At 44.8% G+C, this 19,695-nt stretch overlaps 1 protein-coding gene across 10 annotated transcripts in view; it reads right to left on the bottom strand.

Moving 5' to 3' along the window:
• The window catches only part of NAV3 (neuron navigator 3), a 1,060,193-nt gene that overhangs the window by 216,268 nt on the left and 824,230 nt on the right, over positions 1-19,695 (bottom strand). For 9 of the 10 annotated variants that reach the window (XM_075344930.1, XM_075344922.1, XM_075344924.1 and 6 more), the window contains 2 exons: positions 6,803-7,769; positions 1,890-2,005 (listed from right to left, as the gene is read on the bottom strand). In XM_075344930.1, the coding sequence (XP_075201045.1) occupies positions 1,890-2,005; positions 6,803-7,769 (1,083 nt within the window). The remainder of the gene's footprint in view (positions 1-1,889; positions 2,006-6,802; positions 7,770-19,695) is intronic. The other variant, XM_075344926.1, reaches the window with a different exon arrangement.

Raw genomic sequence — 19,695 nt, 5'->3', positions numbered from 1 at the left:
TTATGAATCAAATGCTTTGATTTGCTTCATTTTTCTCCAACAAACCATTCAAGTGAGAAGTCAAGAATTTCTTCAATATGGTTCTAGTAAAAAAATAGCCTTTGTAGGTGAAATTTATTAGTAAGTAACAAGAAAAAAGTTGCTGCAAGTTTTTCATCCTCCTCCTAGTAATGATTCCAGATAGTCATGTGAAAAGTCATGATTCAAAGTACAAGATGCATAGTTGAATCAAAAACGAAGAGGTAAGCTGACCTAAAGAAGCCTTAAAATGCAGATGCAAGAACCAGAAACATCCCTCTTTGGTATAGTAAATGGACCCAAAGATTTGGATTTGGAATACAAATATAATTCCAGGAGGCCTTCACGAAGTTAACAAAAGCACCACATTTACCCTTTTATGTATGTAACTAACAGAGCAGATATTCATCTTCTCTTGACCACTGATTTTTTAGATAGTGGAAAAGATGAGATAGCTGTCACTTATGCTAAAAGCACACTAAAGTCAGACGGGCTTGTCACAGTACTAGAGGATCCTTGGTGGGCCCAAGTTCGGGGGGCAGTAATTGGGACCCGGGAATATGAACCTACCCTCAGCTGTCTCTTTTTATAAGAGAAAACTCTTACAGTATATATTCATAAATAACCTGATAATCAGAATGTATTAATGATTTGGGCATGACAATAACAGCTTTAAAGGGGTTTTCCATTGTTTATAAAAATTTACCTATAGGAAGCCTTTCTGATAAAAATAAACAATACGAACCCCAAATCCACCCCCCTCTATAGCACTATCGCACAACAGTCTTCCCCTGACCAGAACTGATGACATCACAACTACCAGTTCTTGGGGACACTCAGTTGCTGCGAGGTCAACTGACTGCTGGCCAGGAAGTGTCACACAGAGTTTTGCATGAACTTGGCCAACTGTCATGGCGGCATTGGACTCTGTTCAGATTGCATATTCTTACACTCTGCCCAATAGTTTCTCTGATTTCTGGGATCAACACAGGCAGACTCGGGTGTCGACCTGCTGTATGCTGATTCATAGGCAGGCTGGCAAGAGTTGATCTCTGCTAGTTTGCGTGTTCCTTTATTCACATGTTGTGTGGAGACCTACAACATCTGCTATCCTCCTATTTATACTGTTAGAATTCTTCTACCCATGCCAGCTTTAGTTTATTCTGTGTTTGTCTGCGAGGGGTGGTATCCCAGATTCTCTCTGGTGAAAGTTGTGTTTAGTGGTGCTTTTTTCAGTTGTGGAGTGTACTTCTGTTGCTTTGTACTTCCTTCCTGCTCTTGTTTCCTCCTGAATCTCTTATTGGCTTAGTCTGTGTGCATTCTGTGTGACAGAGTTTTTTTTTTTTCTGTCGCTTCAACACACTCCTATCCTGTCCCTCCCTGGGAATAGAACTGGTCAGGAGCAGGGATAGGAAGAAGACTCAAGCCTCTCCACCATTAGGAGTATCCTTGAGAATGGAGAGAGCATAGGGCCCCCGTAGCTTGAGGAAAAGCTTAAGAGCCCCGATTCCCTGATATCCCAAAGTCATCGTGACATGAAGTCATCATTTCTGCTCTGACGGAGAGTGATGGAGCAGCAATAGAGTGGAGCATGTCTTCTGAGGGTAAGTATGGCTTCTATTATCAGGAAGGCTTCTCACTGGTAACTTTTAATAAAGAGCAGAAATCTTCTGTAATTTATGATACAGTTAAAAGTGGACATGTATGTGTTCCATATACATAATATTTTCTTCTGGAGCCCAGTCTGACACCAAATAATATCATAATTACCCAATTTTCATGAGCTAAATCAATTGTAATATAAAGTATAGCATGAAACCTTGACTGTTAATATGACTTTTATATACTCAGTAGTTGGCTGAAATGCTTACCAGAAAGTTCCTCCAGGCACTGTTTGGCTGTCTTACTATATAATGACTCACTTTTAGTTGGGCTTGTGCAGGAATCAGTCAGTGGTAAGGACGTGGTCTCATTTTCTGAGAGAGTTCTGCAATGAAGAAGATTACTCATCTTTATCTATAATATCATTCTTTTGAAATCTCATTATTCACGCTAATTAATGTGTAAAATTAAAAAATGTGTCTCCTCACTACATGTATTATATCCAGTGACTGGTGACTGCGTAATATTAAACAAGAACACTAATTTGAGACAATATTTTCATAAATAATGCAAAAGGGAAGTAATGTTGCTAGAAGAGATACAGCCCTCTGGAGATTGTGCTGTTATCGCAATAATGCACCAAACCACTTGAAAAATGATTACTTGAAGGCTAGGTCTCTTATGATGTTTGTAATCAGCTCATGCAGACAACTACTGTTCTTGCTATCAAAGAATACTGCTCCTTCAAGGAAGATCATAAGAGCTGAACCCTTATGTAGTAACCATATTAACAGAAAAACTTCATTTCATGGAATTACTAACATGTCCCTATATAATGTGTTTCCCTGTGCATTTTTACTAAAATCCATCTTTAAGTCAAGAAATAAGACCAATTACTGTATGAATCAGCTATGTATATGGGAGAAAAACACGCACTCGATAAGTTATACACAGCCAAAATACAATATTTTAGAGTCTATATTATGTCCATGTGACCCAGATGGCCCGCAGCTCTGTTGAATCAAAGTTTGATGACCACGAGTAAAGAGTGAGCACTACCATACTCGGGTGCTCAGTGCTCGTTAAGAGTTGTATGCTCAGAGGGACACGACTCAAGCACCCGAGTATAATGGAAGTCAATGGGGGACTCAAGCATTTTTCTAGAAGTTTTCCTGGAAACATCATTGAGACCTCCACTGACTTCCATTATACTTGGAGGCTTGAGTCAAGTTCATCCAGGTATCCAATTGCTCTGAACGCGTACCGAACCCTTGAGCATTGTAGTGCTCGCTCATCACTAATGACCAGCCTGTACTGAACTAGGATCAATTCGGAAAAACAGTGTTTGGTTCAGGTGTTGTGGACCCAACACCTATGGTGGAATATTGCAGGCTTGCAAATATGGCTTTAAAAGGGTTGTCCACCCCCTTTTTTCTATTTTAGGGCCTAGGGTGATCTAAAATTTGAAAATTAATCTATACTTACTTTGTAATCTTGCCGCTCCTCCATAGCATCTTCTGGGTGCCTCTTGCATCTCTTCCCACCTTCTTCTAATAATATGGTTGTGACTGCACCAGTGAGACATTGGTCCCAGCTGCAGCCATTGATTGGTTATTGTCATTACAGTTCAGAAGATTCTGTTCTGGTCAGACATGTAACTGCTGCAGACAATCATTGGCCTCATGGGTAATTCATTGCAATACCTTTGGAGAATATATTAAGCTATTTGCACCACTTTTATACATACCTCATTTGTGCAACATTTTTTTTCCATTTTTCACAAGTTTTGAAAACGAGGGCAAGGTTGATGGTGCAGGACTTAGGGGTACTTTGCACGCTGTGACATCACAAGCCGATGCTGCGATGCCGAGCGCGATAGTCCCCGCCCCCGTCGCAGCTGCGATATCCTTGTGATAGCTGCCGTAGCAAATATTATCGCTACGGCAGCTTCACATGGACTCACCTGTCCTGGAACGTCGCACTGGCCAGCGACCCGCCTCCTTATTAAGGGGGCGGGTCGTATGGCATCACTGCAACGTCACACGGCAGGCGGCCAATAAAAGCAGAGGGGCGGAGATGGGCGGGTTGTAAACATCCCGGCCACCTTTTTCCTTCCGCATAGCTGACGGGAGCCACAGTGACGCTGGTAGGAGATGTTCCTCGCTCCTGCGGCTTCACACACAGCGATGTGTGCTCCTGCTGGAGCGAGGAACAACATCGGACCATCACGTCAGCGTAATTATGGATTACGCCGACGCTACACCGATGATACGATTACGACGCTTTTGCGCTCGTTAATCGTATCATCTAGGCTTTACACACTACGATATCGCCTGCGACGCTGGATGTGCGTCACTTTCTATTTCACCCCACTGACATCGCACCTGCGATGTCATAGTGTGCAAAGTACCCCTAACAGTGACTAAATGATTATTATAATCACCAGAAATTTGGATACATTAAAGCAGAAATCTTTCCTAGCTCATTCAGTTTATGGCACACAAACATAATCTTACTGCAGTGCACTTCTGTTTTAGACTGGGGTATGAAATGCCAGCTTTAGTAAATTTAGTAAATTAAATCTCTGAAGATGAACTTGTAACTTTGAGATTGTTGCTATTTTTCAACAATTTTGGTTCTCAAGGCCTCAGACAGTTCTCTTCTCTTTATGTTCACCATGCTTAGTGTGGCACGAATAGACACACAATGCAAAGATTGAGTCAACTTCTCTCCTTTTCTCTGGTTTCAGGTGTGTCTTTCATATTGCCCACACATGTTACTTGCCAAAGGTGAGTTTGAACGAGCATCACATGCTTGAAACAAAGTTGTTTACCCACAATTTTTAAAAAGTGCCAACAATTTTGTCTGGCCCATTTTTGGGGTATTGTATAAAATTATGTCCAATTTTCCTTTTTGTGGTGTTGTTATACATACAAAGGAAATAAATATGTGTATAATTAAACATGTGTGATTGCAATAATTTTCTGGGAAAAATACAGTAGCGACCAAAAGTTTTGCAGTTTTTAAAAGTTTGATTACTTTTGTCTGGTTGTTGTGATGCCATTTTCCTGGTGATTTTAGTAAACTGGAAGCAAATTCTTAAAAATAAATACAAAACATTTGGTCACTAATGTACTTCATTTTCTGGAAAAATTTCAAAGGTGTCAACACTTTCGAGCATGACTGAACACCTCCCGTTATGCCCCACATGTAAGAAAAATGAACGATTTTATTCACCGTCCATCCACTTCCCAGTGTGGGCATCCTCTTTTGATAACAGCAATTGATTTTAGCGTGTAAGCGGGGCAACGCATGACGTCAATGTCATGGGCCCTCAAGTTACACGCCAAACTCAATTGCCAGCTAATCCAAAATGAATATTTACTGCTCCCCACGCCTGGGATTATGGGCGTGGGGAGCAGAGAATATTTATTTTCTTTTATAGCGGATACACTTGAGAGCCTCAGCTCCTGCAGTAAGCAGTGGCTTAGGCAATCAGTGTGTCTGCTATTAAGGAAAATGAATCTTCACTGTTCCCCATACTCCCACCCACCTCTCAGCAGCGGCTTCAATTTTTATTGCTACCATTTTAGGATATATAAAACTTTTTGATTGCACATTTTTAGAGAGGCGAATAACAATTCTGAATTATTTTTTTTTTCAAACTTTACTACATTCACAAGATTAGGTAATAAATTTTACATTTTCAGAGACCAGATTTAACATTAGAACTACTGGACTCGTGACACCTATATAGAACTACATAGTGCAAAGTAGTCAAAATGACTACCTCAGTAGTTCTAGTGTTAAAGGACGTGGCAGTATCAACTATGCTTATTTTTATTCTTATTTTTTTAGTATTATGGGGGAAAACATTTGTCTTCTCCGAGACCTGGGTATAACTGCAAACCATCCACCCCTATAGTTATACCCCTGAGAAGGAGCAGGAGGAGCTGAGAAGATTGCTGTAAAGTATTGTGGAAAAAGATTCTGTACAATTTCCCTAAAGTCCTGCACATGAGGTTAATGACATAGTGAATCAGAAGAACTATACTATACATCTAATTGGAGGTATTTGCTAAAATTATTATTATTATTATTATTTCACCTACTACATATTGGGATAGGATCTTGGAGATGGTAATACCCTTTTAATGATGTCAGACTAATCATTGAAAGTGTGGATCAAAATTAGATTTTTCCTGCGGGGTTACAGGGTGCAATGATTATTTTTTTAGTAAATTCTTCCAATGGTCTAAAATCCTAGAAGAAGTAATACTGTCATTATCAATCTACTGTCTCACATGGACTTGGGCTTACTTGGTGCCCTATTGGTGTTTGTTCTCTGACTCCAGCAGTGACATGTCAACATGAAAAGTGACTGTAGAAGACAATTACCAGCTGAATTTGTAAAATGTTGACACAATGGGGTCACCTCTGTGACCAGTGAGTGGCACCAGTGGTCACATACTGTGTTCACCCATCATTGCTGATGCCAGGTGAACAAAGCCCAGCAGGGAACCAGGGAACCATAAGCAAACGAGGAAGGACCAGTAAGGTACATAATCAGTTCATCCACTAAGTAGGAGAAGTAGCCCAGATGTAATTTATCAGACCCATCATTCATTATCTGTCAAAACTTGAAAATTCTATTTGTAATATTCTCTTTGCCATATCAAGTCCAGGCCTCCTGGATGAATAGATGGATGGATGGACTAACATGTCTAAATTAGTATATCCTATGGAATCTTTATGATTTTAGTTTTGCATGAAATTTAGTTATTTTCATGATCAATTAAATATTGAAATATGTGCTTTGTTGCAGTTGCTTGTGTGATTCTATCTAAACATTGGCCAACTGATTAAATATTAGTATAATGTGCATTGCCTAAGGAGTTTCATGATGTATTATGTATGAACATGGATTTACAATATATTTCTGGAACATATATTACCAAAAAAGTCATTGAGTTGTATGATGATAGGTCCTTTTTTGTGTTGTGACAATTTAGGGCATATGAGAAAACCCTCAATATGATGATTACTGCTTTAATGAATGGATCGTAGTCTCCCCATAATCTTAGGTATTCATAATTATGATTCATAATTAGCAGAAAATAATATTTTATACTGTATTTTTAATAAACTGACATTGACTAAAGAAATGATAGAATTTCTTTACCTGTAAATAAATGGTGCCACAGTTGCAGTATTAGGGTGTGAGTACTGTTGCTGGGGAAGCTGCACAGCCCCATTTCCCGTGAACTGGACAGCAGCACCAGATGAGCCTATGACGAGGTGGGTATTGGAAGAACCAGAGACCTTCCCTTCAGTGGGTGTAGCTACTTTATCACTGGTTGTAGATTTCTGTGTAGCCATAGTCTGACTGCCTTTGGTAGTCCTATTTTTTTCAGGCTCTTTTGTGACGGGAGTACCTGGGGAGGTGATTTGTTTTGTTGCTGGCGTTTTTGACCCAGGTTTAGGGATTCCACTTGACTGAGGAATCAGACTCTCCTTTTTGACTGGAGCAGTTTTGTTTCCTTTGGGGATCAAGCTTGCAATCTTGGAGCTCTTTTTTGACCCTTCTGACGTTGGCTCTTTTTCTTCTTTAACAGTTTTCTCTACATTGGCTTTATTTTTTTCTTTAGCCTTCTCCTCTTTCTCCTTTGGCTGAGGCAACCCCTTTTTATTGCTGAGATTTTTGCTTCCAGCCTTTGGAGGAGTCAATTTGGGTGACACTTTAGGGCTGTTCAAGGCAGAACTGACCTCATTTTCTCCACATTCTGATAAGGAGTCATCCTCAATAATGACCTCATTTGATGGTGAAGATTGGGATCTCAAGCCAACTCTCGTATTGACTAGTTTAAATTTTTCAAGCATTGATTTTTGTCCAGAAGAAGTAGCTTTGATTCCTTCCGAGAATGGGGGCTTTAGTCTATCAGGGGAGGGAGTAGGAGAGGTTGCAGGGCTGGGCTGCTTTACAGACAGCATGGTAGTAGTGGCACTATGTTTAACATTCATGGATTTACTGCGCCAAGGCTTACTGGCATTTGGAGAGGGTATAGCAGAGACCACTTGCTGACCAGAGCTAGTGGGATATTGCACATTTCCATTCATGCCTGCAGACTGTTGAGGGCCTTTTGGTGATTCTGTAGGAAGACAAACAGTATGAGAGGAATATTGAACTACTTAATATGAATCTGTGTCTTAATATTTGTTCATATAAAACTTACTTTTGTGCACTCTTATAAATTGTACAATTACGTCAGATCCTTTACCTAATCAGACAAATGTGATCCTAGCAATGCCTCAGCAAGTCTCACTCATTGTATTTATCTTCATGAATTATTAGCACTCTATGAAAAATTATGCCTATTTGCCCTATTTGTCTTTTTTCATCATGATATAAAGTTGGAAATTCGCTGTAATTTTCTTTGCTTGTGAGATTACGTTTAAATTTACATTTTAGCAACATAGCTAAATCTCAGCATCTCAGGCCTCCGCTCTTTTCTCAGCCAACTGGCTCTATGGAGATAACACTTGTATTTTACCAAGACCTTTTTGTGTCACTTTCATTTGATGTGTATCACAGTTAATAAGGTTATTACAATTACAAGGAAAATGCAAACTCTGTTAAATTAAACACATGCCTAGCCAATTTTTGCTCTTGTGAACAGAATTTTCAGTAAAGCTTTCAGTCTCAAAGTCGCATCTCAGAAGCCTAAAAACTTAAAAGGGTATTTGCAAGCATGGAAGTTATCCAAGCTCTACTTGGCTTTCTGCGGTGGTCCCATTAAGAATGAAAGGAACACCAGTACACATGATTAACATATTCTCATAGGGATCTTCAGAATCACAGCTCTCAGGATCAGTGGAAGTCCCAACGGTCCTAGAGACCAGGATTAGTGATGAGCGGACCCAGATTGTAAAAGCCCGGATCCATGCGGTTGTAAAGGTACCTGAGTGGCGGGCCCGGGCTCGAAATTCCAGATATTGATCCAGATAAGGTACTCAGGAAATGTAAAAAAAATAAGGGAAAAATAAATAAAATATGAATGGGGCAAGCGGTTCATACTTACGAAGGCTGTGGCGCAGCTGTACGCTGCTCCAGTAGTCAATCCTTCACTTCCAGGGCCACTCATGTCACACCCCAGGGCTATGGGGTACTCGGTCCCGGGCCTGGTTTTCACTGGGGAAGTGTCACGGGTGTAATGGCCGGCGCCCACTTCTGTGACCCTGGGGGGGTCACTTTTAAAAAGGGGTATTTACAGGGGATATTTAATAAAGTTGTTGTCGTGACGCCACTTGCGGGTTGCGGCTATAGAGATGGAGCCGCCGCTGCACAGTCTCTCACCTCTGGGGCTGATGTTAATGGCAGCCTGGATGTTGGGCCCTACGCAACTAGGGCCAGGCCCCAGGGGATAGATGATGGTTCAGGCGCAGAAAGAAGGTAGGCCACACAAAGGGATTGCAGTGTAACTGGTTTCTTTACTCACAGCGTTGTTATGGCTGGCAACCCGATGAAAGGCTGGTCCTCACCACTGGTCCCCTTAATTCCAGTGCCAGTGTGGTTACCTGGTGGCTTTCTTCCCCTGCACCTGTCTCTGTTTGGTGGGTCCCCGTGGCTTGGAGCGTCTGGCGGTCCCCTCCTGGTCGTCTTTCAGTCTTAGTCCGTACGGCAGGTAACTTGAACCCTGTTGGGCCAGATCTCTGTCTTGTTCCCAGGTTCTCCTGTCGTTACTGTGTCGAAGACATCCTGGATTGTCCCCTCACCATGCAGATTTTATCAGGTCTGCTTGGAGCGTTTTCCTGACCTAGGGCTCTGTTCCCTGTCGGTGCTATGGTTCCGAGAGTACGCCACCGTACTCCTTTGGCAACCACACACCTCCGCCTGACAGGTCACTGCTACATTCTCATGTCAATACTGTTACGTCCGTCTCCTCTCACTGCCGCTTACTGACTGTCTGACCCAGTCTCCCTGGTTATCGTCTAGTAAACTGGATCGGTTCCACCGTTAAGTGACTATCCATTGGGTCCAACCTTAGCTCGTTACCAGTTTCTAGGGGGGAGAAACAGGGATGATAATGAATGTTTTGGTGTTACCGGCACTGGTCTTCTGGGTCCCTGGAGGTAGGCACTGCATCTTTGACAGGATGCAGTTCCTTGTAGCTCCTAGTGGCTCCAGGGGCGCTACACTCATCATTGCTCATCCATTTGCACTTGCTTTCCTTGCCCACTGGCTGACATGGCGTCTGTAATTGGTTGCAGTCAGACGCCCTCACAGCTTGTGTGACAGCGTTTGCCTGCAAGCAATCACAGACCCAGTCTGTGTGTCTATATCGTACAGTAAAAATAAATAAATAAAGTATTTACCCCATATTATGATACCCAGCACCCCATATTATGATACCCATCACAGATAAAGCTCATGGCTACAGGCTTCAGCCCCCAGCCTGCGCTTATCTTGACTGTGTATCAAAATAAGAGGAACAGCATGCGTTTTATGTATTTATTTTTTTAAATTATTTAAATAAATAATTTTAATTTTGATACCCAGCCATGGTAAAGCCCAACAGCTGGGGGCTGGTATTCTCAGGCTGGGCAGGTCCATGCTTATTGGGACACCCCCCAGCCTAAAAATAGTAGCCTGCAGCCGCCCATGATTGTCGCATCCATTGGATACGACAATCCCGGTGCTTTACCCGGCTCTTCCCAATTGCCCTGGTGTGGTGCAAATTGGGGTAATAAAGGGTTACTAACAGCACACAACTGTCATCAAGCCAAAAAATAGTGATGGGTAGGGGTCTATGAGACACAAACACAGATGAGCCTGGACAGACCAAAAACATGTCTGATCTCTCCAGGCTCCGGGAAACACTGACAAGGGGGTCCAAGCTGGCAGCAGTGGCATCCCTCTGTTCATCTGTTCACCTGAAGTCATACCTGGGTTCTCATGGTATGACCTCTAGTGACCTGAAGCACTCTGGCTTAAAATGCGGGGATCAGACATGTTTTCAGTCTCTCCAAACTCGGATGTAGCACAGCCAGGACCACTGTGGGACGTCGTGTGAATTAGCGGTAACTTCAAGGGTCTTTTGGGGTTAATAAAGAGGGGAAAAAGGATGCTGTATTTTATTTCAAATAAAGGATTTTTTTGGTGTTTGTATTTATTTACTTTTACTTACAGATTAGTAATGGAGGGTCTCATAGACCCTCTATATTACTAATCTAGAGCTTAATGGCAGCAGGGGGCTGTGATTAATCCCTTATTACCCCGATTGCCACCGCACCTGGGCCAGGAAGAGCTAGGATTGTCACATCCAATGGATGCAACAATTCTGGGTGGATGCAGGCTGCTATCTTTAAACTGGGGTGAGGACCAATAAGCACGGGTCTGCCCAGCCTAAGAATACCAGCCCCCAGCTGTTGGAATTTATCATGGCAGGATATCAAAACTAGGGGGAACGCACATTGTTTTTTTAAATTATTTATTTAAATAATTAAAAAAAAAAGCTGCATGGGGTTCCTCTTATTTTGATACGCAGCCAAGATAAGTGCACAGCTGGGGGCTGCAGTCTGTAGTCGTGTACCTGATCTGTGCTGGGTATCATAATATGGGGGAAACCTATGCCGATTATTTATTTATTTATTTTTTACCGCGATAGATGCAGACAGCGCCTGTGATATGAAGCAGTTAACTGACACGCTGACACTCAGTATGGGCGTACGTCTGACTGCAACCAATCACAGACGCCGGTGGGCGGGGAAAGCAGTGCACATGCAATCAAGGCTAATGAGTGGCCCCAAAAGGGAATAGAAGCCTGGGGGCATTGCACAGCTGCGAAGGAGCTTCAGTAAGTACAGCATTCCTGCTCCTATCCCCCATCCCTTCTACCAACATTTTTAATTGCAGGATTCTGGTCCCTATAGACTTATATGGGGACTGGAATCCGACCTGGAACCGGATTTAAAAAAAAAAACAAATAACAGGGACTCCCCAGTGCGGGTTATCTGTGAGTCCACTCATCACTAATCAGGACGCTCACCCATATGGCACAGATAGGAGATAACTTCCAATTTTGACAATACCCCTGTAATGCAATAGGCACCACTCATTTTTAAAGCTACAGTCTGACCCCACACCAACACACCAACTTCTTATACATAAAAAAACATATTCCCTAAAATAATAAATTAAAAGAGTTGACCTAGAAATTAAAATCATTTAGTCTATTACAGCAAGCAAAAACATTTTCAATTAGAATCATGCTGTGACGCTGGTCATACCTGCTCAGTAACTTAGCTGCACCACCCAGAATCCTCTCGATTCCTGCTTCTGAACATGCCATTCAATAAAGGGCACTTTACACGCAGCGACATCACTAGTGATGTCGCTCGTGAAAGCACCCGCCCCCGTCGTTTGTGCGTCACGGGCAAATCGCTGCCCGTGGCGCACAATATCGCTAGGACGCGTAACACGCACTTACCTTCCTAGTGACGTCGCTGTGGCCGGCGAACCGCCTTCTTTCTAAGTGGGAGGTTCGTTCGCCGTCACAGCGACGTCACACAGCGACCTGCCAATAGAAGTGGAGGGGCGGAGACTAGCCGCATTAACGACACGCCCACTTCATTGCCGGAGGACGCAGGTATGTTGTTGTTTGTCGTTCCCGGGGTGTCACACGTAGCGATGTGTGCTGCCTCAGTAACGACAAACAACCTGCGTCCAGCACCAGAAACGATTTTTTGAAAATGAACGACGTGTCAACGATCAACGATTAGGTGAGTATTTTTGATCGTTAGCGGTCGCTCGTAGGTGTCACACGCAACGACGTCGCTAACGAGGCCGGATATGCATCACGAATTCCGTGACCCCAGCGATATCTCGTTAGCGATGTCGTTTCATGTAACGGGGCCTTAAGAGTCAGTGCCCTAGAAGCGACTCCTTCACAGAAGTGCTGGACACATTGGTTGAATGCTCAAATCAAACAATCACATGAACACCAGTGGGCACCATAACAATTAACCAGCAATATTTAGAGCTTGGAACATTTTTTTTTTATATAAAAATCATTATTATTAATTATTATTAATTGTTCTATTTAACATTGTTATAAGGTAATATTTTAGAAATTGTTTAAATGACACTCAAAGCAAGATATATCTATAAATGTGTATATATATATATATATATATATATATATATATATAATAGATGGTGGCCCAATTCGAACGCATGGGATATTCTAGAATTTATTGTGTAGTTAATGTATGATTTTTGTTTTATATATGGGTGTAGGGGTGTGTGAGAGCGGTGTTGTTTGTGTGTTGCGTTGTGTGTGTTGCGTTGTTTGTGGAGCGCTGTGTGTCTGCAGCGTTGTGTGGGGGGGTGTGGTGCTGTGTGTGTTTCTCGGTTTGTGTGGGTGTGGGCGTGTGGGGTGTGTGTGTATGTTTTGTGCAGTGTGTGTGTTGCGCAGTGTGTGCGTATATTTGTGTGTGCTGCGGTGTTTGTGTGTTGGGTGTTGTGTGTGTCCTGTTGGACATATATGACCTGCTGTGGGAGTTCTGTGTTTGCTGTCATGGTTAATATTACGCATGACAGATACTATATTATATGTGCTATTCTATCTTTAGTGCAAAATATTCACCCACATCAGCCACTATGTATGGTGTTATGTTTATCTCTTATCTGGCATGTTTCTTGATATCCCACATATATGTATATGTGTGTATATACATATATATATATGTATAGATGGCCCCCTGTGTTGTATAAAAAAGAGATGTGAATTTACATTTGCATCTATAATAGGAGTCTTGTGGCAACATATGGGAGCGTTTTTGAGATATATGTATATCTTCATACTCCAATCTCTACATATTCGTGTTAAAACCCTATTTCCACATTACCTGTTTAAGTGCTGGTGCGCATGTCCAGGAGCGGTGGTGGTTGCTGCGCTGCCGCGCCGCCTCTCTCTGTGTGACGTCCGCTCGCATGATGGCCACGTGATGCGCACACGTGGTGATCATGTGACCGGAACTGACGGACGGGTGGCGGCGCGGTCAGGCGCTATGCGTCCCGTGCTGCCTTGGATACTACTTGCGTCACTAGCACATCAACCAGTGCTGATTGGTTGACGTCCTCTTTTTAGTCTGCACTTCCCCTCACTTAGTCCACGCCCCCTGACGAAGGCTTCACCGCCGAAACGGCCGTCGGGAAGGACACGGACGCCTCTCTCTGACCTCCACAAGTCTCCCAGGTAGAGTGTGCCACTGCTATTTCTCCACACATTTGAACCTTGAAATTGTTTCCCTGATGTAATTATATACGTAGGTTAGGTATAGTAACATTCAACCTCAACCTTTCAGCTATAGTTTAGCGTTGATCGGGGATTTTCACTGTTAGGATGTGAATGAATTTTCTTCCGTCCGACAGTGTCATACTCTTTCCTCCTTGACTTGTGTGGTTATGCATGTAATTTGTTACCCTCTTCTGCTACCCTCATATTGATGATGGATTTCATGTGTGTATAATTGGCTGCAAGGACCTATATTGATATACTATATTTGAAATATTTTTCATCTTTCAGTGATACATCTCTGTTTGATTGAATTCTCTTTGTGGTTATATACCCATTTTTTCTACCCTTTGTGGTTTACCTTTATGTCTGGTTATACATATATGTGCAGATGACTAGACTATGTCAGCATAGAATAATTTTAAATGTAATGCATAATGGTTGGAGATTGATGGTCTGTGTCCCTACTTGTTCCGTGCCGCCCCGCACCTACCCCTTGTGAATAAAGATTTTCACCTTTGCAATTTGGATACTTGGTCGTGTGTTTCTTCTTATCTTATTGTGTAGTTAATGTATGATTTTTGTTTTATATATGGGTGTGGGGGTGTGTGAGAGCGGTGTTGTTTGTGTGTTGCGTTGTGTGTGTTGCGTTGTTTGTGGAGCGCTGTGTGTCTGCAGCGTTGTGTGGGGGGGTGTGGTGCTGTGTGTGTTTCTCGGTTTGTGTGGGTGTGGGCGTGTGGGGTGTGTGTGTATGTTTTGTGCAGTGTGTGTGTGTTGTGCAGTGTGTGCGTATATTTGTGTGTGCTGCGGTGTTTGTGTGTTGGGTGTTGTGTGTGTGCGGCATTGTCTGTGTGTGTGGGTGTCTGTGTGGGGCGGTGTTTGTGGTTCACAGTGTGTGTGTGGTGTGTTGTGCGGTGTGTGTGTTTTCGGGGGAGGTGGGCACCCCCATCGTGCTCCATCCCCCATGCTGTGCACCCCCCATCATGCTCCATCCCCCATTCTGCACCCCCCCATCGTGCTCCATCCCCCATGCTGCGCACCCGCAACATGCTCCATCCCCCATGCTGCACACCCCTATCGTGCTTCATCCCCCCATGCTACGCACCCCCCATCATGCTTCATCCCCCCATGCTGCGCACCCCCCATCGTGCTTCATCACCCCATGCTGCACACCCCCCATCGTGCTCCATCCCCCATGCTGCGCACCCCTCAGAGAGGAGTATAATAGGAGGACTATAATAGGAGATGTATAATAGAAGAAATAGTCCTGGGTAGAAAGGAGTATAATAGGAGGAGTAGTCCTGGGGGAGAGCAGTATAATAGGAGGAGTAGTCCTGGGGGGAGAGGAGTATAATAACAGGAGTAGTCCTGGGGAGAGAGGAGTATAATAGGAGTTTTCCTGGAGGTGAGGAGTATAATAGGAGGAGTAGTCTTGGAGGTGAGGAGTTTAATAGGAGGAATAGTCCTGGGAAGAGAGGAGTATAATAGGAGGAATAGTCATGGGGGGAGAGGAGTATAATAGGAGGAGTAGTCCTGGGGGAGAGGAGTATAATAGGAGGAGTAGTCCTGGGGGGAGAGGAGTATAATAGGAGGAGTAGTCCTGGGGGGAAAGGAGTATAATAGGAGGAGTAGTCCTGGGGGGAGAGGAGGATAATAGGGAGAGTAGTCCTGGGGGGAGAGGAGCATAATAGGAGTAGTCCTGGGGAGAGAAGAGTATAATAGGAGTAGTAGTCCTGGGGGTAGAGGAGTATAATAGGAGCAGTAGTCCTGGGGAGAGGGGAGTATAATAGGAAGAGTATTCCTGGGGGGTGAGGAGTATAATAGGAGGAGTAGTCCTGGGGGAGAGGAGGATAATAGGAGGAGTGATCCTGGGGGAGAGGAGTATAATAGGAGGAGTAGTCCTGGGGAGAGAGGAGTATAATAGGAGGAGTAGTCCTGGGGAGAGAGGAGTATAATAGGAGTAGTAGTCCTGGGGAGAGGGGAGTATAATAGGTGGAATCGTCCTGGGGGGAGAGAGGAAAATAGGAGGAGTAGTCCTGGGGGGAGAGGAGTATAATAGGAGTAGTCCTGGTGGAGGAGTCTAATAGGATGAGTAGTCCTGGGGGGAGAGGAGTATAATAGGAGCAGTAGTCCTGCGGGGAGAGGAGGATAATAGGGGGAGTAGTCCTGGGGGGAGAGGAGGATAATAGGAGGAGGAGTCCTGGGGAGAGAGTAGTATAATAGGGGTAGTAGTCCTGAGGGGAGAGGAATATAATAGGAGGAGTAGTCCTGGGGAGAGGAGTATAATAGGAGGAGTAGTCCTGGGGGGAAAGGAGGATAATAGGAGGAATAGTCCTGGAGGGAGAGGAGGATAATAGGAGGAGTAGTCCTGGGGGAGAGGAGTATAATAGGAGGAGTAGTCCTGGGGGAGAGAGTAGTATAATAGGAGGAATAGCCCTGGGGAGACAGGAGTATAATAGGAGGAGTAGTCCTGGGGAGAGAGGAGTATAATAGGAGTAGTCCTGGGGGGAGAGGAGTATAATAGGAGCAGTAGTCCTGTGGGGAGAGGAGGATAATAGGGGGAGTAGTCCTGGGGGGAGAGGAGGATAATAGGAGGAGTAGTCCTGGGGAGAGAGTAGTATAATAGGGGTAGTAGTCCTGAGGGGAGAGGAATATAATAGGAGGAGTAGTCCTGGGGAGAGGAGTATAATAGGAGGAGTAGTCCTGGGGGGAAAGGAGGATAATAGGGGGAATAGTCCTGGAGGGAGAGGAGGATAATAGGAGGAGTAGTCCTGGGGGAGAGGAGTATAATAGGAGGAGTAGTCCTGGGGAGAGAGTAGTATAATAGGAGGAATAGCCCTGGGGACACAGGAGTATAATAGGAGGAGTAGTCCTGGGGAGAGAGGAGTATAATAGGAGTAGTCCTGGGGGGAGAGGAGTATAATAGGAGTTGTAGTCCTGGGGAGAGAGGAGTATAATTGGAGTAGTTAGTCCTGGGGAGAGAGGAGTATAATAGGAGGAGTAGTCCGGGGGGGTGAGGAGTATAATAGGAGGAGAAGTCCTGGGGGGAGAGGAGTATAATAGAAGGAGTAGTCCTGGGGGGAGAGGAGTATAATAGGAGGAGTAGTCCTGGGGGGAGAGGATAATAAGAGGAGTAGTCCTGGGGGGAGAGGAGTATAATAGGAAGAGTACAATAGGAGTAGTCCTGGGGGGAGGTGTCTAATAAGTGGAGTAGTCCTGGGGGGAGGTGTCTAATAGGTGGAGTAGTCCTTGGGGGGAGGTATCTAATAGGTGGAGTAGTTTTGGGGGGGAGGTGTATAGGTGCCCAATGTGTCCGGGGGCGGGGCCGAGTAGCCAATGTGTGCAGGGGCGGGGCCGAGCGGCTAGTGTGTGCAGGGGGAGGGGCCGGGCTGAGCCGAGCGGCCAATGCGATGATTGTCACTGTAATGACGTCATTTTGGAGCAAGACAGACAGACAGACTAAGGCAATTTTATATATATATATATATATATATATTGTCATGGTTCGCCTCCCTGTCCACATGGCTAGGGGGCGGAGCCTTCTTTCGAGCCTCACTTCCAGACCCTGGATGCCTTAAAAGCTGGCATTTCCAGTGAACCAGTGCCGGCTATAAGCTTAGCACTACTTTGCCTGTGATTGCTGGTCCTGTGAGTGATATCCTGATCTGTCTTTTCCTGTGCCCCCGTGCCCTTGTCTTTGTTCCATCCCCTGGTCGTCCCTCCTGTTCTCTGTCCCCTCTCCTATTTCCCCACTCGGTTGCTTCCTCGGTACTGACCTTGGCCTGACTTTGACTCCGCTTTTGCTCGTCCCTCCGGTTCTGCTTCTGCCCGTACGGTGTTTGACCCAGCCTGTGTGACTATTCCTTGCATGCTCTGCAGCTCTGCTTCTCAGCTGTGCTTTGAGGTAATGCATGAGAACGCTGTGAATTCACTTCCTGGTTCTCATTGCTCTGTGTAGTGTATTCTGCTACAGAGCTCTGGCTCCCCCTGGTGGCAGCATTACAGTATAGCCGGCCTCTATAGGCTTTATCTCCCATAGGGAAAAAAAAAGACATTTATTTCTTGGTAGTGGGATCCAACTTTACAGCATAAAAAACTGTAATGGATCCACTCAGTACCTTGTGCGAGTAAGTAGCCAACCTTACGCAGCTGGTGCAGGATTTGGCTGCAGAGCATCGCACCCTGGTAGCTTCACACAACATTCTGCAGAGTGAGGTTTCTGCTTCTGCGAGGGGCACCTCACAAACCGTAGGACAGCATAGTCCCACTGATGTCCAACTGACCTCCCCCGAACCCACAGTGATGCTCCCCGATAAATTCTCGGGGGAAAAAAACCTATTTCGGACATTTAGGGAGAGTTGCAGGCTTCTTTTCACTCTCCGGCCTCGGTCCTCAGGGAATGAGACCCAGCGGGTGGGGATCATCATGTCGTTACTTAGAGGGGGTCCCCAGACCTGGGCATTTTCCCTACCCCCTTCGGCCCCGGAACGGCATTCGGTTGACCTCTTCTTTGACTCCCTCGGGGAGATATATGACGAACCAGACCGTGTACGGGTGGCTGAGGACAGGATCATGTGTCTCACTCAGGGAAACCACACTGCTGAGCTATATTGTTCTGAGTTTCGGCAGTGGTCCACTGAGGTACGGTGGAATGATTCTGCACTTAGGTGCCAATTCCGGAGAGATCTTTCAGACTCCCTGAAAGACGCTTTGGCTCTGCACCCTCCTCCCAGCACCTTGGATGATGCGATGACGGAGGCAGTTCGTATGGACCGCATATTACGGGAAAGAAGGGGAACCATGCGTGAGATTCTGCCTCCTCTACCTAGGGCACCTTCTTTGCCAGCTATGGAACAGATGGATGTTGGAGCCATCAGTCCAGATGAGAAGGAGAGGAGAAGACGCCGGGATCTCAAGCTGTGCTTCTATTGTGGACACCATGGACACTGGAGGAAAGACTGCCCGGCTTGCCCCTCCGCTAAACAGTCGTCGGGAAACTTCTAAGTCTGGGTAACGGTCGAGGAGGTTGCCCAGACTATCAGGTACCTTTCCTCTCCTCCAATAAGATACTTCTGAATGTCGACCTCCGGGTTAAGGAGTCGGTCTGGTCTGCTACTGCCTTTGTTGACTGTGGGTCCGCTATGAACTTCATTGACTCTGAGTTGGTCCAAAGACTAGAGTTAGGGACAGTGAGGTTAGAAGGACCCATTCAACTCCTGGCAATTGATAAGACACCGCTGCCTCAAAACCTCATTCGGTTTGCTACAGAAAAATTTACTCTGGTGATCGGGTCTCTGCATTCTGAAACTATTTCTTGTTTTGTAATGGCCAATCTCCCTGCTGGATTAGTGTTGGGGTATCCATGGTTAAGGTTACATAATCCCGTTATTGATTGGGAGTGTCGTACCATAGTCAAATGGAGTCCTGCTTGTCATAAAAGGTCTTTACAATCTGTACCTGTGTTCTCCGTAAGTCCTGAGGGTCTTCCGGAATACCTGAGGGACTACGGAGACATATTCTCGGAAACAGAGGCCGAAGTTTTGCCGCCTCATCGCCCATATGACTGTGCCATCGATTTACTTCCCAATACCAAATTGCCCAAGGCCCGTTTATATCACCTTTCGGGTCCAGAAAGGGCTGCTATGAAATCATACATATCTGATAGTATACGTAAAGGGCATATCCGTCCTTCTTCTTCCCCTGTGGCTGCTGGGTTCTTTTTTGTAAAGAAGAAGGACGGAAGATTAAGGCCATGTCTCAATTTCCGAGAATTAAACAA

This window comes from Anomaloglossus baeobatrachus, chromosome 4 (assembly GCF_048569485.1).
Source record: "Anomaloglossus baeobatrachus isolate aAnoBae1 chromosome 4, aAnoBae1.hap1, whole genome shotgun sequence".
Lineage (NCBI taxonomy): Eukaryota > Metazoa > Chordata > Amphibia > Anura > Aromobatidae > Anomaloglossus > Anomaloglossus baeobatrachus.
This window is presented reverse-complemented; position numbering and strand designations above follow the sequence as displayed.